Here is a 26200-nt window from a genome sequence, read left to right on the forward strand (position 1 = left end):
TTCGTTAAAACTTTCTCACTGTCAATAATATAAACAATATCAAGGTTCTTGTTAACGCATTAAAATGCCCTACATATAAAATTATATTTGCATTTGCAAACTACGCAACCAATCCAATAAAGGTGCGAGCATTTCTTGAACGTTTTTACCATTAATCGTAATTTAACTATTAAAACTCAAATAAAATTTGTTAGTTCTGTAATCTTGATTATGTTTAACTAGTAATTAACTTAAATTTATTATATTACGCGTTTACGTTATTTTGATTTAATGTATACTTATACACTTATCATATAGCATAGCATATATCCATACAACAAATAAATGATTATTTTCTTTCTCCCTTTGAGAATATCGTACTGGATCCTATGCGTCATATATATTTCTGAATATATCTTAATTCTCAATAAAGTATATTATTTTTAAATTGATAAACGGTACCTTAGTAACAACTTCGATCTCCCACCAGTGGAGCGAGTGCTTATTGAACGAGTGACTGAAGAAGTTTATCAATTTATTGCGTAATATACTTTTTATGTAAAACAGCGCGAACACCTTCACTGAGTTATGTGTTAAGTGAAAAACGTCAAAATACCCTCTGTGATTAAAATCTACTGAGAGCATCTGATTGCCCTCAAACCTGAGGAACTTAGATAGGCTTTGTAGCGAAAATATTTAATCCCTCTCTGTTCGCCCTGATACTAGGCGGGTTTAAATTTATCCGGTGCATGGACTTTCCGTTTTTTGTCGGTTTGTTTTTTGTCAGAGGTCTCGTTCCGGAGAGTCAGTTGGATTGTCTTCAGGTCAACCCTCTGGTCGTACCGAACACGATGGCTCCCAAGTTGTTCATGAATTCATTGAGTCCAGCCTGTAGAGCGGTGTTGATGTGTGCGCAAGAAGTTGGTATCAATTTGGAACTGAACGTTATAGATTTAACCAAAGGAGAACACCTGAAACCGGAATTTTTAAAGGTAATGCACGCTTTTTTGTTCTTAAAAATAATACCACCAAACTCCACTTAAAGAAAAATTCCTTGGAAGAAATTTTACAGAGGTTTAATCGAATAAGCCGAAACTTGTCTACACGTTTGGGTAGGTAACAACCAACTAATGATAAGCAAACCTGACTAACATTGTTGTTTTTTTAAAGCAAAATAATAAAACAATCTGGCACTTCTGGCATAACTCGCGCTCCACATCCAGAGTAATTTTCATGAGCATGACAATTTTATGTTATTATGTGCTGGGTTAACATTAATAGATAAAATTTGTAATACAACTTCCAAATAAGAAACAATTTAAATAGCAAGTACTAATAAGTGTAAATATAAATATATCAGTCCCATATATATATACATATATATATATATATATATATATATATATATATATATATATATATATATATATATTTAAATCATTTTGTTTAATATGATTGGGCTTAGGTTAAAAAAATTGGTAATTTTTTAACGGATTAGCTAATAACCGATATCATATTAAGAATAACAGATTTGTAATATTATGTAATTCATAATATTACGATAATTTTATTTTAAATTGAATTATCGATCAATTAGCAAAACATGTATACAGATATTATTCACAGTTTTGTAATATTTAAAGTGCTTCTGCAAAAGTTGTAGGCATTATCCCAAACCATCAGCACAAAATAACTTTTGCATGTACAGAGTGAACCAAAAACATTTTGTGAAAAAAATTCTTTTACGTATATGTATCCATATTTGATTTGGGAGTTATTGACTTATGTGAAATATAATATAGTTTTACTGCACCCACGAAAACAAATAAGCTGTTGTCAAACACTAATTATATTTTTTTAACGTAATATAAGTATTAAATCGATATCTATTATGACCGCTGTTGATTTTAATACATCGTAAAATAAAGCAAGCAGAAGCTTATGAGGAAAGACTTGATATACAGGTCGATTCACAAATGGTAACCAAAAATGAAACCTTGTAACCTTGAATTTTAGGGAGAGTCTTTCCAATAAAGGTTTAATCCAGGACACATTGAAAGCTACATATTTTAAAAACGGTTAACATGGATTTACAACCTGAAGCATAATAATAAGCTTTATATGTTCCAGTAGCGAAGATATGTGGTATTCGTGGTATAATAACAGTTTTTACAAATGAGAATGTGTTTTCCGAAAAACTTTCAAGACGATGTAAAGTCACATTTCACCCAATAGGACTTAGTTTGAAATAGCCGTTTTTCTGATTATAAGTGTCATCAGAGGAAAAAGTAATTTTCGTGTATTGCTTTTCTAATGAAAAATTGAAAAATGGAGGAAAGCCACCGCTATGTCATCGAAATGTACCCATGAAACAGTAAATTTCCAAAAATTATATTGTTGTTGCATACCTTTTAATATTTTTATGCTTTACAATAAAATAGGTGTTTCTGTTTTTATTTTAGTTTCCAGTTCTTTTCTTAAATTGTATTGAAAAGTTGCTAATTTTTCAAAAATCACAGTAGAAATCTGCAGAATGCACTATTGAAAAAAATGCACTTCGCTCTGTATAAGTTTCTGTTAAACCTCGAAACGTTCATTTATTTGACCTCTGTTATTTTTTGAGTAAAAACACGCGATTTGAAGTATGTTATTACGACGAAAATAATACGGTCTCAAATATTTTAGAATCTGCGTTTATTTTGTAGTTCGGTATTTTTAGAATTGTTATACGTGAACTTAACACAAGAATGTCTATACAGGATCCCAAGTAAACAATAACAAAGGCTCGTGATGCGACAGATAAAAAATATTTTCTCCTCACTATTTCGGGCTGAATCACAAATATTTGTTTCGTAGAAAAGCAATCCAATTTTGCTGGCAGCACTTGTTAACATCATTAAAATGCGTCATAGGGACTTGGAAAATTCACAGATATAAAAAATATGTTTCCATCGTCACACATTTAGCATAACAAATGATTAATAAATATTACTTGAAAGCTATTTATGTCATGGAAGAAAAAGACATAACCGTAATCCAAATTATTTTTAATTGTTAAGTCCATTGTAAACTTGAACCTCCTATAGAGGGAAGTGACGTGAACTAAAAAAATAATATCATATGAAGCAAAAAAAAAACACTCCCTAATTGTCTTAATACTGTACAGTACCTCTTAATATTTTTTTATAAACTCCACTGCCTCTAATACCTTGTCAAACTCAAAACGTTTTAAATTTTATAAAAATAATGTTATTGAAGAACATTTTAGCTTTGACTTAACTGTCGAAGTTGAAGTGCTTAATGTAATTCTCACTATTAAGACTGAGGCAACGGGAACCAACAGTATTAATATCAGTTCATTCCAACCACTTAATTAATGAATGTATGGTGTCCACGTCCTATTTGTGCTATAAAAACTCATGGATAAAATAGTAAAACCTACAGAGTTTGTTCATTTGCGTTTTCTTAGTATTCTGCCTACACTCTCTAAGGTTTTCGAGAAATTAATGGCCAAGCAAATAACAGCATTTCTCAATATTTACAGTATTTTTACTCCCAAACAACAAGGTTTTGCATCTGGTTATATTTGTAAAAGCGCTCTTGCAGATGTAAAATGATATTCTTAAGGCTGATGATGATAACAAAAATACTGAGTTGTTTTTACTTGATTTTCACATGATACTCGCGCCTTTGACTTTTAACAAAAGATTGCCCCTGGGTAGTATTTTAAGACCATTTCTGCTTGCGATTTTTAAATTCAGGATAGCAACATCACTACGGTTTTGTGCTTACCATTTTTATGAAGATGACACTCAATTATACTTTTCTTTTTCTGAGAAGCACCTTACCGAAGCAAATTATGATTTGAATAGATTTTACGATTCTGTCACTCAGCATATACTCGTAATTATTCTTAATAAATCCTTAGTGATAATATTTGCAAATGACAATCAAATTGATAATATTACAAGCAACGTAAAATTTTCTTTGGTGGTAATCCGGGAGTTCATTCGTTCGTTGTTTGACCCTGGAGTGCGGACACGTACGAGTGACGTGGACGCGCGGCCTCTGAAGATGCCATGTGGTGTTTTGGCGAAGTGTCAGGCGAATGATCCTGATATATGTTAATTGTTAATGTATTAAATTGTCTTCAGCAAGTTTAATTAAACAAAATTGGTTAGTTCATGGAAAGCTTGGTTCCTTATAGTGGTCATTGTCAAAAGCTGAAATCATGATAGATTTCATATCTGTGTGTTTGCAATATGTATCTAAATATTTGAATTTTTTGAAACTCCCTATTTATAATCTTCCTGTAACGAGTGTTATCAAATCAGGTTGTTTCTAAAAAGTAAAAAGTTTGGGATCTAATGAGGGATGTAATTTAACAGTATACATGAGACAAACAAAATCGTCATAATTTGTTTTCAATGTTCCCTGGAATCCTTATCTACCAACTATTTTAAGAACTCTCCAGAGAAATATAAACATTCCATAAAAATGTCTCTTGAAACCAAAAACCAGTATTCTTAAAATCGGGAAATGCAAATGAGAGAAAGAAAACATGTTGACAAATTTTCTGAAAAGATTTTAATATTCAACTAATAAAAAAACTTGTATTTCATTATCCCGCCTGTTCAAATATTAGTAGTATTTACTATCAACTCAAAGAATACAAGAAACTCAACTCAAATAATAGTTGTTGAGAAAGAGGTTATGTTAATGTAAATAATTTAATAAATGGCTTCGCTTGAATAAGCGCCTCTCCTCCAATCTTCTTCGTATCCTCCTCAAAATAGGCTTTGATATCATGGCAGTACGAAGCAACAATATCCATAACAGACTCATTATGTCCAACAAAGCCCACGAAACATTTAGCATATAGCAATTTCAATTAACAGCTCTACAAATGAAACAATCGAGATAACGACCCATCGTCTTCCATCATGTGCGGACTACGTGATTGGAAAGTAATTCAAAAATGCTCGCTCCAATTACTGGCGACATACACAAACATACTGCATGTTAATGGAGAAAAATATCGGGAGCTGCGCCCGAGTTACTTATAAACTTGGACCAAATCCAACACTGCCAGCGTTTAATCAAGCTGTTTTAATAAACTGAAAATACCGCAAACATTGATGTTGGTTTTACACAAACGAATGTAAACAATATACCTCCGCAGCATTTGTTTTTTGTTTAGATATGGGGTTTCACTAATTGATCGAAACGAAAAACCATTCAAAACATTTTAAAACAGTCAAGTCTGCTTATAATCATCCTCCTAACGCCAGAGAAATGCAAACGCTCGCTGTTATTGTTCAACTAGAATTTTTCCTGTTACTCGAAAATAACGATCTAAGAAATAATGAGATCTGCAACACAAAGTTCAATACAAAAGTTTTTTGTATTGTAAATTTCGAAAGTATATGCTTTTCATGCATGCACCCTAACACCCCTATGCATTGAAACACCTTCGGCGTTTATTGTGAATTCAGGTACAAAAGTACACGGTACCACAAAGCTTCCCCTCCTAAACTTCTAAGTAAATTAATTAAAGAAGGTGGAATTGCAGTAAGGTTTAAACGGATACTGTCACTGTCAAATTAAAAACCAAAGTGCCATATACTAGGGTACTAAATTTAATTTATAATTATGCTACAACACTCTGTATTTGTAAACGGCACCCGCTTTAAAGTTTAAGGTATTATTGACCATCATCTGGGTGTTAACTGCTTATAAACATGTTATAATTATTTTATTTTTAGATTAGGTCTTATTTGTCTGGTTATAAGATTAAACAAAGCCTAAAAGCATAAAATACTAGTTTGCCTTTTTCGATTTTTTGCAATAAAATAAAGGAAATTAATTATTCGGTATCATTCCAGTTGTTGTACGTCGCAGCAATTACATTTGATATTATTATCTGTTAAGTTCATGTGTTTTTTGCTATCGATATGTCTTTTACAGCAACATTCGATTAGTATCAGGACTGTATAGGACTATAAGGTTCCCTTAAGGAAGAACGCAAATCCCCAGAAGTGTACGAGGTTAGTTCAACAAGTCAGAGATACTGAAAACTTAAATGAAAGTCGCTGGGGCCAAACCTCTACAAAACGTGCAAATGCTGAGAAATAGCACGCATATACAGAGTGTTTAAAAAAGTCAACTCATTATTTAAGGAGGTGATTCTACAGATTATTTTTAGAAAAAAATTCCTATAAAATTCTATATTTTTATGTGATGCTTGGCAAACACGGAAAGATAATTTAATTTTAAGAAACAAAATGAACATATCAACAGCAAAAATGCAGTATAATTAGCAAATCATAGGCGTCAGGTTTATAGAAACATTGAGGTTGTGTTGAAATTCTGTAGAAAAGGTTTCTATTAAGGAAGAACCCAAGTCCCCAGATGTGTACGAGGTTGCTTCCGAAGGAAATTTAAATGAAAATCGAGGCATTTTTAGACCTTTACAAAACGTGCAAATGCAAGACGAAACTTCTTGAAAATAACGCAGTCCCAGACAGGAAATTTACAAAACTCATAGACTATTTAAACATAGTACATCAGAACCATTGAAAACAAAACGCAAAATTATAAAGCGCCTAAACAAAAAATTATGCCCGCTGGTATGGCGTCAGATGCTGGACTAAGATTAAGACTAAAAATATTCTTCAATAACTCAGCCGGTACATGATCGAGCGTATGGATGAGAAGGATTACCTCAGCGTTTGTTTCTCATTACCTGCGTTCCAAATTGTATATCTCTGCAGTCAATAACAGACCTCTAGGGGAGGTGTCATCTAATTTGACATCATATTGTGCAAACCCAGGACAGTTGCTCAATATGTTGAGAAAGCAACAGTTCCTTTAATTCAAGTTTGTTATGTGTGTTTCCTATATTAAAATAAAGAAGTATGTGATCTAGCTCGACTATCACGAATTTCCAATCTGGATAAATCAACTGAACATTACGTTATAAGCAAAATTAGAAAACCAAAATTTTATAATGTGAATCACCTCTCTAAATTATTGATAAATTTATGAAAACCATTTGTGACAATGACGAAGAGTTATATAATAAAAAACAAAAACAATTTGGTGAACATTGTAAATATAATTATTCAAAGAAACTTCCACTGGCTACTGTAATACTATTTACAAATCTTCTGGTTTCCTCTTGCTGATAAATCAAAACTTGCTTAGCTTCGCATATCTACTGAAAATTGAATATGACATTAAAAAAGATCCTAAAAGGTTTTGTTCGTTTGTGTGTTTTGGACAGTCATTTTTACTTCTTTAAACAATTTTAATATTAGTAATTCATACCACTTTGAAAATATAAACATAAAGAACTTTTAAACCTAAATTTACAATGGTTCCATGTTTCGCTCTCGATAAAGTCTAAAATTGTGCCTGTACACAAAAAATACTGTAGACCTCAAATCACAAACTATAGGGTTAATTCTCTTATCTTCAATTTCTCTAAATTTTTAGAATCCCTTCCACATGGCACAATATTTCATATTGATGAAAAACAAATTGTCCCCCATCAACATAATTTTTTAAAGGGAGCTCCACCATTATCAATTTAACCATGTAATAGCATATTTCTGAGGCTATCGAGGATTGGTCTCAATTAAACGCCACATATCTTGATTTTTCAAAAGTGTTTGTTTGCGTTGTCGTTTTAATGCTGGTTTTCTGTTATATGTTGATAACGTATTTTTTCTAGACCAATGTTTAGAGGATTGTAGCATAGTTCGAAGAAAAACAATAATCAGTCCCTAAATAATAAATTGTAACTCAATACAGTCTAGCACAATGCAGTGCACTGCAGATATACTGTTAAATATTATCTATTTCATACAACTCTCACCAATTCTAACATTGTTTGTGACTTGGAGGTAGTATTCGACTCGAAATTATTCTTTTTTCCTCATGTTAATAAGGCATGTCTCAAAAAGCTGTGGACTTATCGTACGTTGTCCTAGAGACTTTAACAATACAATTGTTATATTAACAGCATGGAAAAAAATCAGCATAGTTTTTTGAAATATGTGACATAAAAAGGACGAAGTATATCCCCCACAAGGTTTTTCGCAATATTACGAAATAAATTTACTTATATGTCTCTTAGTGATCACCATGATTACCATCATTTAATGATTTTATTTAAAATTTGAAATAACTGTTTGATTGACATATTTGAATTTTTTTCTTCCTCTTATAAACTCTAGACATCGTAACACATTTTTTCTGCTCATGGCAAGAAAATTTATTTTAAAATTTTCCCCTATAAGTAAAGTAAAAAACATTATTGCCCCATTAATTTAATCTTTTTTTATTAAAGCTAATGCTTATGTTAGGTTAGATTTTAGGTTAAGTTACGTGATGTCATTATTCCATCCAATGCCTCCGTATGTGTCATGTAGGCTGTAACCTACCTGTTAGTTGTTGAACTTGACGCCTGTTAGGTAGACTTTTTTTAAATAAAGCAAGAAATTGTAGTAAAATTTGTAAATAGTATTGTAAATATACTTTAAAAACCTCTATCACTTTTACTTCACTACTACTTGTACCTAATGATTCTGAAGCTGTAAAAATATTAAAAAAAAAACTAAATTCAATTATTCCTTCAAAACTTGATCATGTATAGAGAATTTTTGTATATTCATAGACAAACAGACATTCCTAACTTTCAACACCCTGTATATTAAGACATTTTTGAATACGTTGGAAAATATTTTATATATACCATTCCTGATATATTTTGCAGGTATAAATTTATCCCTTGATCACAAATTTATTCAGAAAATTAAAAATGCAAGGTTACTTTAGTGCAATACACTTATGCCAGCGATTGATTCAATCCTCGGAATATTTTTTATATTCAGCTTTATGTATGTCTATGTTTTTCCTGCGAATTTACTATTACTTCCTCTATTTTGCTGAAATAAGGCACATGGAGCCAATTTGATGCATTTTTTTCACAAAAAATAATGATGGTGGGACGGTGCGTTATCATGGTGCAAAGTCCACATGTCCAAACCTCTCATAACGCCCACATAATACTCTTGGTTTACTGTCTGACCCTCTGGCAAAAATTTACTACATCTTTCTAAAATATGAAAACCGTAACCATTGCCTTCTTTTTGGACTGAAAACGAAGTTGCTTTTTGGTCTCAGCTCATTTGAAAAAAGCCATTCACTTGCCTGATGTCTGGATTGAGTGTCGTACTCAGAAATCCACGTCTCGTATCCAGTAATGATCCTTTTGAAGAATGTGGGTTCGGAATTAACCTCGCAAATCATCTCTTTTGCGACGTCAATATGTTTTTTTGCATGGAACTGTTGGCAACAATTTTACTGCTAAATGGCGGAAATCCAAATCATTAACCAAAATGTCTTGGACAGATCCACAGGCAATGTTCAAGCCGTCCGCTATCTCTCTGATGGTTAATTTCCTATTATTGACCAACATTTCTGTTCCTTTATCAATGTTTTCGTCGGTATTCGGTGTGGATGATGTACTATTGCGCTGGACTCACATTGCCAAAACACCTTTCCAACATTTATAGCAATCGCGCACCATTCGATCCGTTTTTAACGCAAAATTTAATGAAAGTTCGTTATTGCAAATTTAAATCCATTATTATTATTATTATTATTATTATTATTATTATTATTATTATTATTATTATTATTATTTAATGGAAATGTCAGTAACAGATGTACCAACTTAAACAAAAAAAGAACTCCAATCAGAACAATGAGTGCGCCACACGGTGGTTCTTGCGTGAACTTTTTGATCAAGGAATTATGCATCGATTTCTTCGACTGAAAGCCTTTGTTATATATTTGGAGTTGAATCTACTTTATTAGGTATGTCGATATTTTAAAAACAAATAAATGCAGGCTGATCAAAAATATTAAAATTTTAGCGAAAAAAATAGTTAAAAGTGATTTTTTCAAATTTATTTATTTTTTGAATTTAGCATTTAAGGAGAAAGTCACTTTCTATACTGGAAAAAGTTGTAAAAGATGTCATCCCATATTAAGAGGGTCACCAGATATACTCTCGTTAGTTACTTGGTCTGAATTTACTTCGATTTGTGTAATTTCAGAAAAATCCTCAGCACACAATTCCAGTACTCGAAGACGACGACGTAGTCATCGTCGACAGTCACGCCATCATGGGCTACCTGGTTGGAAAATACGCGATGGATGATTCTATCTATCCGAAAGACGACATAGATGCGCGTGCAATCATCGACCACAAACTCCATTTCGATTCCAGTATTTTGTACGTGAGGGGACTGCTCATCGCGGTAAGATTCCTCGTATAATTTTGGTCGAGTAATAATAATTAGGCACGGCCGGATACATGATCATTATAAATTGGATTTAAAATTAGAGCGCCGTCTAATTTGAGGGCAGCAGAAAATACATATTTTAATTAGTCTGGGCTTGAAAATGATTTATTGGAAGCGATGCGAAACCCAAAAATAAGACGCCTGTTATTTTTATTTTGAAATCGGCAACGAACAAATTACGAGTACGTGCAAAGTTCCATTCTTTTAAAAGCGATTGCTAAATTATGAGCTATGTTATGATTAGCGTCGAAGGACGAACGAATAAATTTTACCGGAAGCGTGACTAACGTCCCAATTCTTGAATAAAACTACCTCGACTCGCTTAATGACCCGAGAAACATTAAAAATTGGAAAATGTCCAAAATCATACCAAGATACAAATCACTGCCATGTTGTCGCCTTCAATTCAATTACTGACAAAGTAATAAAAAAACTTAGTAAACTATTATGGAGAAAAAAATAGTTTCTCTTTAGTTAATAAGCAAAATTTGATTGAGTGATTTTAGTGGTGACTTTAGAGAGGAAAATGATAAAAAATGGTTCATTCGCACATGCCCCGAAAAATGGTTTCCAAAGGGTCAAGAGTCTTTTAAATTTGGAAACCTGAAGGTGTTAATTTGCAAAATTTTTTTAGAAAAGACGTGGATAACATTTTGAAATTTGGTAAGCTTAAAGAAACTGAAATGTCAAAATGGCATTCCCCTTATAGCCTTATAGCCCTTATAGATAATAGCCGCGGGTGTCTCCTAAAACGGTAAATATTGCCGTAATTTTTAAATTGTTAAAAAGAAATCACTGAATCTCAAAAATTTATAATCAGTGTTAGAAAAAAATTTGAAAAGGGTGGTCAAATAAATTATATTTTTTTAAATGGCACACCCTATATATTAAAAGGCGGTTCCTATATATCAATTTTTAATGCACCGTTATTCGGTTATTCGGTATTCAGGTTATATTGGAGTTGAAGAATATGTGCAACGTTTCCAACCGTACCAGCGATTTAGACATTTTTAATTGCAGTTTGAGTAGCATTAAGCTAAAATTCTGTTGTGCCTAGTCTTCTAACAATTTCGTTGCCTTCGCAGTTGAGTAATTTCCTTCGTTAGTATTTTTCTTATGTTCATTGTGTTGCGGATCATCTTTTTTGCAATATTAGTGTATTTGGGTAGTGGTATTTATACTTTGTAAATAATTTTGTAATTCTGATTAAATGTAGTTGTGTTCTCCTGCTCTATAATTGCGTTTAATGCTGTTGAGCAATATTGGAAAGATTTTTGTAACGTTCCATATTAACTCTTCAAACATTTTCCTACGTAATATATTTTAGAAAACAATACCTTTTCTAAGAGAATATTCAAAATTAAAAAATATTTTTATCATTGTAATGTTTAGCAAAATGTTACTTCTCCAAATTTGTTTACATACAACACCCCGTATGTTTTTGCATTTACGGATAGCCCTTTAAAAGACCAATGAAATGATATATATGAACATGCGGTGGGCCGTTTCGAATTTATTGATGATTTTTATCAATTCCAAGGCAAGATTAGCGGAATTAATTAAATTTTTTAGCTCTGCTATATATTAGAAGAATTCTGTATTATAAATCAATAAATATAAAAATATTTATTCATTGAATCATTGGGGCGTTTTCAAAAACCATTAATAGGCATTGAAAGAATTGCCGTTCCTCGTTGTCATAGCAATATTAATAATTTTTGACAGCATATCGTTCACATTTTAGCATTTGCTTCTGTTTTTTATAATACCTTTTGTCGGTCATTATAAATAGAACAATTATTATCAAACGTAAAGTTAAGTATTGCTATTGGTATTTGCATCATTAACATCATATCATCATTATTGACAAAATCCCAATTCATTAATTTTTCTGAAATTTAAGCCTAAAATTCCTTTTTATATAGAAACATGTATTGTTTACCAAATACTGTGTAGACAGCGCCTGTGGCGAAGTGATATTTAAGAAATACAATAACCAAGTCACAAAAGATGTTGTAATTGACATAAATTTATTTTGATAAATATTCGGTTATCACCTAATTTTTTTAAAATTGAATAGATACTTTTCGGATTTATATTCGATTAAAATTTAAATTTAACAATGTTGTTTTACATATGTGTAAAATGCGAGTGCATAACTTTTATTTTATAATTAATGCTTGAATATTAAGAAAATAACTAAAACGGTACAGGTTTCGAGTAAAGTTTCATTTTAAAATTAAAGTTGGCCAATTTCTCAAGGCTTTGAAAAACTCCCTGTATGAAATAATTGCTCGGGCGTACTACTACATTCTTGGAAATGCATTTAACTTTATTATTATCAACTTAGTTTTATAAGTGTACCAGAAGATCATTTTTATTTATGTTTTCCCAATAAGTTGGAAAGGTGTTATTAAAATTCAATGAAATATGCAGGGTGTTTCAAGACGAATGAGCCATGGAATACCAGCATCTTCTTTATATCAAAATATTTCGATTTGTCAAATAAACTCAAGGTCAAAACTGTCAGAGATACAGGGTGATAGAAGTAATTTTATTTTTTCGATTTGTATTACTTTCGTTCACAATTTTATAAATATAGATACCAAAAATTGGGCCATGAGAAAGTATTGTATTAAATGTTTTCAATTTTTTTTATATAGCCATTCAAAAAGCGGACTTCTACCAAGTCTATTATTGGGAAAGTTTAAAATATGATAACTTCTTACAATTTTTGCGAAATGAGGTGGTGCTCCGTCAAACAAAAGCATCATATGTTATAGGCAAAGGTTATAGGCAAAGATTATGGGCATGTGTTATAGGCAAAGGTTTGTTATAGCGAAGTCATATATCCATTCCATGAAGTTGTGTTATCCTCGTGCATAATTATTTACTAGGCTTGGCCATCCGTTCATCGTGAATTCCTGCTAAAATGGAAATGATTTTCTAATGCCCATGAATGTCTACTATGAAAATTATAAATATTTTGTTAACAAAACTAAGAGTTTCATTTTTCTGGTTTCGAACAAGGATAAAAAATTTATGCAAGCATTTCTTCTTCCTGATCTAGTGCAATATTTCTTAAACACCCTCAATTGTGCTCTTTTTGTTGCCGAAGCTCCAAAACGGTCATAAATGTTACGAAAAATCTTCCTGTCTACATGCTATTTGGAACATCTCTACGTACCAACAAAGTGCAATAAGACCATTATATTTGCATGTAGAACTAAAAAAACTAAGAACCAAAACCTACTTTAATTTTATAAGATAAAAAATTAACTAAAACGTAAAATAGCATATCTAGAACTATACTTCTATTTGACATATGTTTATATGACAAATCGAAATATGTTGATACAAAGAATATGGTGCCATTCCATTCGATTTGAATCAACCTGTATATATTCGTATTTGCCACACTTACATGAAACTCGCTTTAAGTTTTATGAAATATTTATTTTTTTTTTTTCAAAATTTTAATTACTCTGAACTTTGCGCCACCTTGTAGATATCACATTCTTTGTCTGTCTCCTTATCTGTTTCGTTTTTACTTTATCATGAACACGTGGGCTGCTAAAGCATCCTTTTTATTGTTTGATCAATTTGATTATCAAAATTTCGCTAAAATATTGCTACTTGAAGAATTGCTACTTGAATTATGCATACCTACGTTGATGTACATTGGAAAGATAAGTTCGGTAAAGAACCTTTTTAATTTATTGTTCCCTCAATTCAATTCACGTACACAAAATGTAAACCTTTTATATGTTATAACTTTATTTTTCAGTATCCTTTGTTTGAAATAAATAAATTTAATTTGACCTTCTTGGTTTTGGCGTATGTTTAAAAAAACATACGCCAAAACTCATCTAGAGATGCGACAGGCTAATAGTGGTCATATTCATCATTTTCTTTAGTATTACTTTTCTAGAACTTTATTGTAATCGAAGGATCCAAAGAAGTAGTGGTGGTAGTGGTAGTGGTTTACTCAAAATATTGGTTAAAATACTACACCCGATGGCACTGGGATTCACAAATTTTATTTAGTTAAAGTAAATTTCATCCTTTATTATTGTAAATAACGTTATGAAATTTGAATGAAATCGAACAAAAAGTATTTAAGATATTGTAAAAGAAAGCGTTTTTTATCTTTAGCACTCTGTATAAGAACTTGGCGCCCATCGTTGGCGCATGGTTTTTGAAATACCGTGTATGCTGTCGTGTAGTCTGACACTCGATAAATAATCATAACTGTAATAATGTTATTAACGTTTTAATCTGATCGTAGGAATAAATCAAACAAGTCTGTTGTATTGCGTACTGTATAAATGTAATTGCAATAATAAATACATATTAAAAAAAGTAGGCTTCAGAATAGTTTGAATCTGTTTGAATCGCTGTCCATCCAAGGATATAATTCATGGTTTTACGTTGTCCCAAGTTCTTTTAATTAGTTTCCACTATAAGTACATGGTTAACACATTCTCTCCAACTACTCTCTGATATTAATTCATCCTCAGTTTTAACTTTTAACTTTGTTTTTTAATTCGAACCATACCATTTCTATAGGACACAAAACGCAGTGATTGTAATCTAAAATGATTTTTTATGACCTTCTCTTCGAAATAAGTTTTATCATACTATTGGATTCTCAAAACGTCAATTAATTATTTTTTTGTATAAGTATCTTCAAAATAAAGGTCATGCTGACTAGGGAACTATTGACGCAGATCGTTGGTACTTTTTACGCTAAAGTACTTTGATAACTAGCGTTCTCGTTAACTATTGCGCTGCCTGGTGGAATAATTAGTAGAACAAAATATTTTACCCAATTCTCAAACAGTTCACTTGTCATGTCTTAGAAGCAGTATTTGATGTTGATGGACAACAACACTCATACATACACTTTTCTGTGGATCCACTTTGCATCACCGTTCCTACACCCTTTCATTATGCTTTTGTCACATCATTGCTTCCTTTCTAATGAATCATATTTAAGGAATAGACGCAAGGTTGACCTTAAAATGGCAGTTAACTTCGCTGACCTCCGAATCACAGCTTCCATGCAATCTGATGTTTTTAGAAGACCTGCAGGCAAATTTTGCATTAAAAAATATAAATTATTAGCGGATTTTTTTATTTCTTGTGTTGAAGTTCCAGAGAAGTTATAGTAAACGTTGACTGATGTGTTTTCGAACAGGTTTTTTAAATTTAAAACACGTAGAAACAGTGTGTGCAATTATCCGATAATAAAGGTATTATCGCATTATAAATATGCACGCCTTCACATATTCAAATGACACTTTGTTTATTCGTTACTCTCCTCCATTTCGTGCACTATACACTGGACTATATACTATACCGAACAGAATCCACAATTAGATTTTAGAAACTTGTATCTCTCAGTATGTCGGTCAAAACATAAATTTATTTAAATTATAAAAAAAACATCTAGGTTTTTTTTAAAATTCTACACGAATAAAGTTGCAAGGGTTATTGGCACCAGATGGTATATTAACTCGGTTTTCCCGAAAAAATGCAGCGAAATGATAGTTGGGTGTTTAAAAATATTTTTAGAACCGTACCGGAATTATCAAATAAACCGTTAGATCAAAAACACCCGGGATATTTTTAATAGATATAATTTAGCACGGAGCAGCTGTAAAATAGATTTAAAATGCTTGAAAACATCTATTTCAATCGAAAAAAATAAGCTCATAAAGCAAATAGAAAAAAGTAAGTAAACACGACGCCATTTGCTTTATTTGCTTTCGTTCAATTTCAAAAATTCCTCCAACAAAAAAAAACGCAAATTTTCACCCAAAATACTTTGCTAGCTGATTTTCCGACAATATTTCTTTTGTTGGGCAGGGTCATTGAGATGCGGACTTTGATAGTAAAATGGTGTTTTGGCGCAAATTCGCATCACTTTACTATAAGTTTGAAATTACCTAGTTATAACGATTGCTTGTGCGTTTTAATTGCCGTCTTGGCAACCATTGCTGCTACAATTTGTGGCGATTAACTTCAAAGATCGTCGGGCAGGTAATTAGCCAGCGAATGCGTGCTCACAGGATCTTACGATAGAAATATTCTAAACACGCAATTAATATTTGCGGCGAGATTTATATCGGGTCGTGCCCCAGCACTTGACGGAATAATTTGAAACCCGCGATATCTGATATATATTTTGTGCCAACATTTCTGTTTACGTTCTGAACGACTTAATCCGATTTTTTTAATATCTGCTCCACTCTTACTATGTTATTATATTATTCGTACGAACATTTTTGAAATAGGAAGCCAGCTAGAGACTAACGAGGAAAACAAAAAATACATACAGTGTGTCCCACTTCAAAAAATGTACAAGATCTGTGTTTTTTTTTTATTAAAAATGTTCCCTTTTTATATTTTTATTTGTCACTACCGCAAATAATGGAAAATCTGTGCATTCGAATTGGAGAAGGTTGTAACAAATTTTATCGTTTTGAATGAATAAAAAACTCGTTCGAGTTTATTCAAATATCTAGGTCACTTTTCAAACACCCTGTATTAAAACATGATAAAAATTGGTTGAGTTCTAAGTACTCCTTAATAAGAATTCGTTGTCAATTTATTCTTTAAAATATCCTTAATGGTACTTCTCCCTTCGCCAGCTGGGCGAGACTTTAGGTTGAAGTAATAAATAAAACAGATTTTTGAGAGAAGTATCCAACAAAAGAAAATTATCAAAACAAAGATTTTACAACGGTCTACAATTTGTAAGTGAGACACACTAAATTTTTTAAAATTTTCGCAATTTGAATAAAATGAGTAGCAATAAAACAAAATATAGATACTTTTATTACTTTACTGAAGAGATAAAATTGTTGACGGTACCTACAACCTATCTATAAAGCCAAATATGGATTGACGAGACAATGACTACAGTATATTTCAGAAAGATGTGGAGTAAGCAAACCTCATTAAGAATTCAAAGGGATTACAGAGTGACATAACGAATACTTGAGCGACTTCCATTTTTTGACAAGAATTTTTATTATCCCATCCTGTTTGCTTGCGAGATTTCACTTAAGTCTTTATCTCTCGCAATAGGTTTAAAATAGTTCCAACTCCAGTCATTCGGGAACGTCTTGTACAGTAAAACTCCATTAATCGAATGTTATGAAATCATGCACATAATAATAACTTTTCGCTAATTTTAATGTCATTTTATTACTAATCTTATAATACTGTGAACACTAGAACTTAACAGCAAATGCTGATTTAACGCATCAGCAACTAAACAAATTTACTTATAACGGCCTTACTGGAAGTAGGTTTAAATGTGTCATTCATTCTCTTTATGGCAAAAAGACTTTTTTTTTAAATATATGCTTCTCTGAAATAACACTATAGAATATCACTGGAGCCCATTTAAGAATTTAACTAAACATCCCTTTGTAGAAGAGCATCTCATAATCTCAGAATTTACATTTTATTGGTTCTGGTGATTTTGTTTTAACTCTGATTTGTTATATCTTATATTGTTTGATCTCACTGGTGATTAATTAATAATCTAATGATGAAACTTCTGTATTAATTAGGTAATCAGTATTAATTAGGTTCAGAGACGGCCTGTAATATATCAGCTAACTATCAGTACAGTGTCACGGTCAATTTCTAACCTATACCTATAATTTTTAATGATTTAAACTAATTATCTCATAAGAAATCGCATTTTTTTATCAAACTAAAAAAAATTACACTTTTTTCAAGCGTTACTTTTACTTTTAAAATAGATGGGTAATACGGATAAAACATTTAAAAGTCTAGTTTTAAAATCTTAGAAATTTTAAGTAAAGAACTAACAGAACAGAGTCGCCCGTGTATGGTTAAAAGGGACTTTTTAAATTCTCTTTTCTCCTGAATCGCACATTTTCAAAAATTAGCTCTCGTGTTTTAATGGCCGAAAATAGAAAAGAGATATCACCATGCGCTTTTTAAGATTCAACATTTTTCAAAAATGGAATCCATGAGGATTTTGCTACTATAACGCTAAGATTGCGACCACCTTAATGAATGTTTGGTATGTCTCTCTGGATAATAAGTAACATATTATACAATGAACGGCCAAAATATTGGACAAAATTGTTTAAAAATTAATATTGGATTTCAACACCTTACCCGCATAAGTCCTGTAGCATAGCATACCCATTTCTTACTATAAACAAAGGCATTATTCAGGATATTTTTAGTACTTTGCCTTATTTTGTATCTAATTCTAAATATTGCTTTTTTTGTTGGTTTGGTAGTAGATTTTGTGGTTTTAGTTTTTTAATATTTTTAGTTTTAGTTTTTAAATATCCACAGAACAAATAATCCGGTGGGGTAATATCTGGAGATCTTGCAGGCCATTCTATTGATTCCTTTCTGTCAATCCCCTGTCCGAGAAATACCTTATTTAAATATTCAGGCACTTCTCCCTCAAAATGTGGCGGAATATCATCCGGTTGAAACCATATCAGGCTCACTTGGATTTGAGAGACTAGAAATTTTGAAAAAATTGTAAATATCGGCTTCCAGATTTTGATCGTAAAAATAAGCTCCAATAATTTTGTTTTTCAAAATCCCTGCTCAAACATTTATTTTTTTGCAGATATTGTGGATGTGATTTTCTCTCATCCATCGGAGATTATTTGTACTTCAGTACCTACAATTCTGTATATTTAGCGTACCATTTAAACAAACAAACAGTCTTTGACGATGTCGTAATGTAATTTTTGTACCGATGAAACTTTTCTATTATTACACCCAAAGCTGTTTGTTATCTAATATCACTATTTGAAGCTACTTTTGAAGAAAGTAATTGACTGGTACTAGCTACTTAACTATTTATTTCAAAAATAAATTTTTGTTTTTCATTCTTTTGCTCATAAAAAGTATATACACACTTATGGATATAGAAATCGAAAATGAATTTTAAAAAATGGTGTTTATTTAAAAAATTGGCTTGGTATCGATATCTACGTATAACATGACTATCATCTTAAAGTGAAGGAACTAGAAAAAATTGTATAATTATGAAACCTCTACTAAAATCAGGAGATGGTAGATAGAATACTTCGCTTAAATAGCTTTTTGTCTACCCCCTATTCTAAAGTACTCAATTATGCACGGATTAAGCGTGCGGAAAGTGTCACTTTAAAACGTAGCTTTGTTGCCTACCGTCGCGAGCTGCTTCGCATATTTTCGGTACTTTACTCATGAGTTTCGAAGTGATCGGATGTTTCCACTACATTTTATCCACGTTCTGTCCGTCACGTCACAAGTCAGTCAGTAAATATATTCGTAGTGTTTTGCCACTCGTTTATTAACCATTTGATCCGCTTGGCCCCGCTCGAGGCAGGTCAAACTCGTGACTAAAATGGAGTTTATCAAACATGTTGCGTAATACACTATTTTACCTCTGCAGACATTTCTCCGTCTATTTACTCCGTTTTCTCATTTCAGATATTCAACAGTTAAACTAATTGTTAAGCTGATGTTAAATTGCAAGTTCTAAAATAAAATCACCCGTGGTTTTTTAACGTACTTCATGTAACGTACTTCTGCCGATAACGAATGATAATTCTAGCCAGTGAGCGGCTACCTGCATGTATTTGAGCAGACCTGAGTTTTCGTACATTGAGGCCCCTATACCTACTATACATGACCCACTAAGCCCAAAGCGATGGACCCAGGTACTGCGCAGGTGAGACAGGTATTGATTTTTGGCGAATTTTAAATATATTTGACCACGGCTTCCGTTTTGAAATCTTAGCAAGAGGTACAGGAGTGATTGGATATGACAAAATTTTTAAAAAATCCATTTTGTGGTCCATAGAAATTCCCAACAAACGTCCGAATAAATCTCGCTGTATCTTGTTCTCTTGATGTTCACCTCCAATTTTTATGGACTTCTTCTTTACAAGTAGGTAGACTTGAAAAGTTAGATATGGGTATTTTTTTGATGGCCTTTTCAAATCTTTTGGGGTCAGATGGACATTCAGATATGAAAGTAGTTCTTAGCTCTTCACCGACTTTTTGGATATTTAAAAGAAACTCTTCTACTCGAGGTGTTGCAGCTTTCCCAGATGTTATGTTGAACAATTGGTCTGAAAGGATTCACATACTGATCGAACGAGTTTATAAACTTATTAAGCTGTTGTCAACTTTGTTGTATGTTCAAAAATTTATAATGAGCTTGGTGAGTTGTAAGCAAAAAGTTTAATCGGTTTTCATGCGTTCACCGGATGTGATTTTAATCCAGCTTTCTTCCATTAAATAAAGAAAAGGCCTTTTACTTTGCTTAAAAAAAGTGTGGAATATCAACAAGCATTTGCTACTGTTGGTGAAGAAAATTTGACAGAGGACCAGTTACAAGAGGTCTTTACTATTATTCAACAGTTCGCTTGCCAGCTTTACAATGCCAAAAAATCAAAGGACGCAGATGACGGAAGATTTCAGTTATTCGTGAGTAGTTCCAAAGCTTCGGATGATAATGAAAAAATAAGTAAAAAATACAACATTTTGACGCAACCGCAATACCACCATGTAAGAGTGAACTTTACTAACAACTTCTGAGAGCCCATTACATTTCAACTATTTGGAAAAACTCTTACAAAAACCTTGGGCCCATTGGAGTATGGTTGGATTGAGCAGGACAACACATTTGTCTTTAAATGGTTCGATGGAGATTAACTTCCATCTTTTGTTACCGACTTAATTTCAAATGTCCCTGGTAAGTTGATAAAAATTAATTCTTTATCAAATAGGTTCGAATCAATTTACTAATTATTTATATTTCACAATTTACAGTTTATTTTTACAAAGTCCGATTTAATGGATGATGAAGAAGAGTTAACCTACAAACATGACTCCGACACTTTTTAAATTTTGTCTTAAATAAATAGAAAAAATTGAAATACAGATTTGAATAGTTTTTTGTTACTTGCATTATACCCCAAGATTTTAGATTATTTCGGAATATATCTACTTTATTTATCATGAATCATAAAGTTTAGTATATAAAGTACAAAAAAATATTAATATCTATACATATAGTGATAAAATTAATTATAAGTGAGTTAAATTTATGTCAAACAGCGATCGTAATACGTATACATCTGAATGGGTAATAGTAAAGATTTTGTTATCTACTGAGGAGTGTCCTCAATAAATAAAAACGTCTGCCGTTATTAATATAAGTTTTTAAGACTATAACGAATAATATATCTCAATGGCAGATCTGGTCAAATACTTTCAGAATTTTAATTTTTTGAGCATTTTCAAAACTGTCTGCCATAATGTTAACCGCATGCTAATGCTCTGCCATTATTATTTTTCGCTAATAATAACACTATATATTTTAAGATTTCAAAACGGCAGCCGTGGTCCAATATATTTAAAATTCGCCAAAAATCAATACCTGTCCCACCTGCGCAGTACCTGGGTCCACCGCTTTTTACTTAGCACTGGCTCTTTAGACTATTACGCCTGTTTTAATTTAACGGATCGGTCGAATTCGCATTCAATTTCTCCGATCAGGTTAATAAACATCGTTCCAGGTTGCCAAGTTATCATTTCGTCGATTAGTTTTGATTTGTGTTAGACCCGTGCCAACGGTGTAATTACATTTTATTTTACGCGTCCCCGACGGCGTTCGTTTCGTCATAAATATTAATTATTCATTTTAAATGATTTATAAACAAATATCCGCGCCGCATTTAACTTCATAAGCGTGCACGCTCGGACGACCTGCTAATGAATTGATTCGATATTTGCGAGGCGTCATCGCGTTCCCACAAAAATTCGCAAAGATTGTGCCAACAGAAAACAGCAATCTGTCGTTTATTTTCAATCGGATCAGAATATTTAACGCCATTTGCTCAAAACGGATAATAATAAATATAACTTGTATGATAAAAATCTAACTTTACAACAGACGATTAAAAGTTCTGTAATTATAATTGAGATATCGTGGAATTATTGTGTACAGGGCGAGTCAACAGTAGAATAAAGTTCATTATTTCCTTGGTTTCGAAAGTTATGAGAAAATGGTAAATGAAAAAAGTTGTAAATGTTGTTAGGATGCACAATTTACAATTATTTTAAAGTATATGGAATATGGTAAATTTAATATTTCAATTTTATTTATTTATTTATGTTTTTATATTTTATGTTATTATTATTATTACTTTATCTTACAAATATTAAGTATATCAAAACTATCAGCCAACAGGGCTCTGTTAAGATTAAAAACTGAACAGGAGGAAGAACTTTGTTGGACCCGTAGATAAAGCAACAGACTGTTATTAGCAATTTTGGTGAAAATAACGACCAGAATATAAATACTACTAAATACCTATTACTACAAATTAACTTATCTTATTTTTAATTATTATTATTTAGTATTATTTAGTATTTAGTATTATAGTAATAAGCAGATGTCGGTTATAACGACATCGTTGGCACCTTGAAAATTACGTCGTTATAACAGATCTTCTATAGCTAGTATACTTTGTTGGCAGCTGTGTGAAACAGTCCAGTCCAGTTATTTTAAACCATTTTCTTAAGTTTTATAGTCAGGAGATTCGTCTTCGTCTTGGTCCCCTCTTGCTTTACACTTTTCATTGTAGAATTCATTGAAGGAGGCTATATAGTTGTTCGTTCCTCATAATATGGACTAGGTATTCCAATTTATGTTTTTTAATTGTAATTACTTCGTCAGTTATAATCAAAGGGCCCGTTATGCAATCTGTGTTCCTTCCTATACATGTTTCATCCAAGCGTGCTTTCTTTGTTCGACTTCTATTATTAAGTTCCCTGTTTAGGCTTATATAGGCCTGCCACCTTCTTGACCTTTTGTGGATATTGGTTGTCATGTTTGTGTTCTAATAGTTTTGTATAATATGTTTTTTAATTGTAATTACTTCGTCAGTTATAATCAAAGGGCCCGTTATGCAATCTGTGTTCCTTCCTATACATGTTTCATCCAAGCGTGCTTTCTTTGTTCGACTTCTATTATTAAGTTCCCTGTTTAGGCTTATATAGGCCTGCCACCTTCTTGACCTTTTGTGGATATTGGTTGTCATGTTTGTGTTCTAATAGTTTTGTATAATATGTTGTAATAGTATTTCTGTCCATTTCTCTCATTTTTGCATTTCTAACAGCCTTTTTAATTCCTATGTATATTCTTTCGTATGTTGCGATATGCCGGTTTTTATTCTTACGTCTTTCTTCCATCATGTCTAATATCTTTTAAGTCATTCATTACTTTTTCTTTACTGTTGCTGATTTTATATGCTTTTCGACTATGTCCTGAGTTATTGTGACTTGTTTTTCGAGTTATTCTTCTGTATTGCTGGTATCTTCTTAGTTGTTTTATGTCGTGGTTTTTGTTTTTGGTTGGCTGAATTTTCTTTAAGTTATGTTTTATTGTACCAAGGAGTAAGTTGTGATCTGACTTGATGTCGGTTCCTGGATGTGTCTTGATTGATGTTATAGAGTTCCGAACTATTTTGTTAACCATAACATAATCTACCTGGTATCTCACTATGTGATCTGGAGTGTCTTAAGGTGACTCCCAGGTATACAGTCTTTTTGCGGGAAGTTTGAAAGGGTGTTGGTCACTATAAACTGTTCCTCCATCGCAAAATCAATCAACCGTTCTCCACGCTTCGACTATCTCATTCGCCTTGTCACCTGTAAGTATAACAATATGAGCAAAACATACATATGTTTATGCAAGTGGTCACTAATGTAAATTCTTTTTTGCAAACATCTTGGAGGATACATGATCACAACTAGAACAAAACAAAACTGTTAAGAAGTATTAGGTTGAAAAAATTCTGTAATATTGTTTTGTCGGAAAGTTTTGTTTTTACGAAAGCTGTAGTAAAGTCTATTTTCAAGATGCACTAATGAATTATTAACGGTTACATCATTTGCAGGTTCGTTGTGAAAAGAAAAATAATTTCTAATGCATTCGATTGCGTTCAATGCTTTAGCTGTCGGTGGATCTGCTACAACCTCTTCTTCTGCGTCTTCATTATTGTCGGCGACCTTCATTACATCTTGGACAATTTCATCCTATTCACAAAGTCCCTTCGTCTCCAACTCGTCGTCTACATTGATGAAATTTCTCCAACCCTTTCCTAAAAATAACTGTTTTCAGACGAGTTTTGGCTCACCGAATAACTTCCACTAAATAGGGTTAAACAATAGCTGTGGAATTGGCCAGAAGAAACACTAGCTTTATGCCTTTAAATTTTGCATATTAGGATATGCTTTGCTTCTTTTTGAACAGTACACTTGTCATCCATGCTTTTGTGGTGTTCTCATATGTCACAGCCGAAGTCTTTATGCTCTTAAAACGCTTTAATCAATCATCAATCAATTTTTTACCTTTCTGTCCCTGTCATATTTGCTGCTAAGAGGGTTATTCGATCGTTTGGTATTATTCCGTCACTGTATTTTCACCTTTAAATTTAAATAGTCTTATCCCGTGTCTTCCAAATTGTTGCGATAATAGAATGAGAAACCTGAAAAAAACGGGGGTGAAAGCGAATTTGTACATTTCGTCCCCAAATTCACGAAGCGGCGAATATAAGTTTTGCTTTGTTTTCAGGAAAGTTGTCAGAAGTTTTAGTGGTTATTTAAACCCAAATATTCAGACAAAATTATGAAATTTTAACAGGGGGCTTCTGGGGTTATATTTTTTAATTATTATAGTAGTAAAATATTGTATGTTTTCCCTAACCTATTAAAATAAACATTCGCCTTTTTCAGAAAGTATATTTATTTTCAAAAATATATTCGCTTTGACGAAACAAACAATAAGTTTTACGTAATAAGACCCATAAAATCTAAATTTGGCAACAAATACATATTGAATTACTAAACAAACAAATAAAAATTATTTGTAAACTTTACCTTTAAGTCGCAACAACTTATTCTAATAGTATCCAAAAAAAAAAAAATTAAAATTTAGACGTAAACGTTTATTATAACTATTAAAGACAAAAAGAACTTAACTGCTTTAATGTGGTAAATTTGTATAATATTCTTGGTATTCACGAACGCGTATCGTTGACTCCCTGACATAATGATACCAAAGAATTAATTTTTTTTTCAGGAATTTTTTGAAGTCCCTTATTTAACTTGTCAACCGTTAGTTTAAATAGATCTATCTTTCGTGGCAATTCTATAGAACTAAAATTATCCGCAAAGTGGCTGGTTTTAAAAAATATTTGGTTAATATGACTTTTAGTTACCATTATACTAAGTATTTTGGTCCAGTTTACGTCACTCTCATCATTTTGCGCTCTTCTCAAGGTGAGGATTCTTAAATCCTTCGAAAGTTTAATTATGGGAATAATCTGACTAGGTACAAACAAGTCTCCGGCCGCTTTTATAGCTCTGCTTACAGTGTGTGCGCCGAATCCCCCTCACTTTGTCCATAGCAGACTTCAAAAAAGTAATAGATAATCGTCTTAACGTTTTTACTAGTTTAAAAAAAAACATACAATACAGAATTTTTGTTTTGGCCGAAACAGCCATCTGTAAAAAGATCTACTGATTCGGCGCCCTCTTCGTTACTCGGAAAATACAAAAGAGATTTTGGCAGCGCCTCTTTTACTTTTTGTTTGATCCCAAGTATAACAATAACAATTTTTGTTCGCTAATTATAGCTAATATCGTAAAATTATAAAAACTTAGGCGCTGCTTATAAAATAACGCGCTTTCCTGAGTAGTTGGTAACTGGATGACCTGGTGAAGATCAAACACAGCACTAATGTGTTTTTTGTTTTCCATTTCCTTTT

At 32.1% G+C, this 26200-nt stretch overlaps 1 protein-coding gene across 1 annotated transcript in view; it reads left to right on the forward strand.

Moving 5' to 3' along the window:
* The first annotated feature begins 748 nt into the window (after positions 1-748).
* Positions 749-26200, forward strand: part of LOC132698291 (glutathione S-transferase 1-like) — a 31476-nt gene continuing 6024 nt past the window's right edge. The window contains exons 1-2 of the mRNA XM_060664281.1: positions 749-971; positions 10107-10310. Coding sequence (XP_060520264.1) covers positions 831-971; positions 10107-10310 — 345 coding nt within the window. The 5' untranslated portion in view covers positions 749-830. The remainder of the gene's footprint in view (positions 972-10106; positions 10311-26200) is intronic.

Source organism: Cylas formicarius, unplaced genomic scaffold (genome assembly GCF_029955315.1).
Source record: "Cylas formicarius isolate icCylForm1 unplaced genomic scaffold, icCylForm1.1 PGA_scaffold_2__14_contigs__length_35257938, whole genome shotgun sequence".
Taxonomy (NCBI): domain Eukaryota; kingdom Metazoa; phylum Arthropoda; class Insecta; order Coleoptera; family Brentidae; genus Cylas; species Cylas formicarius.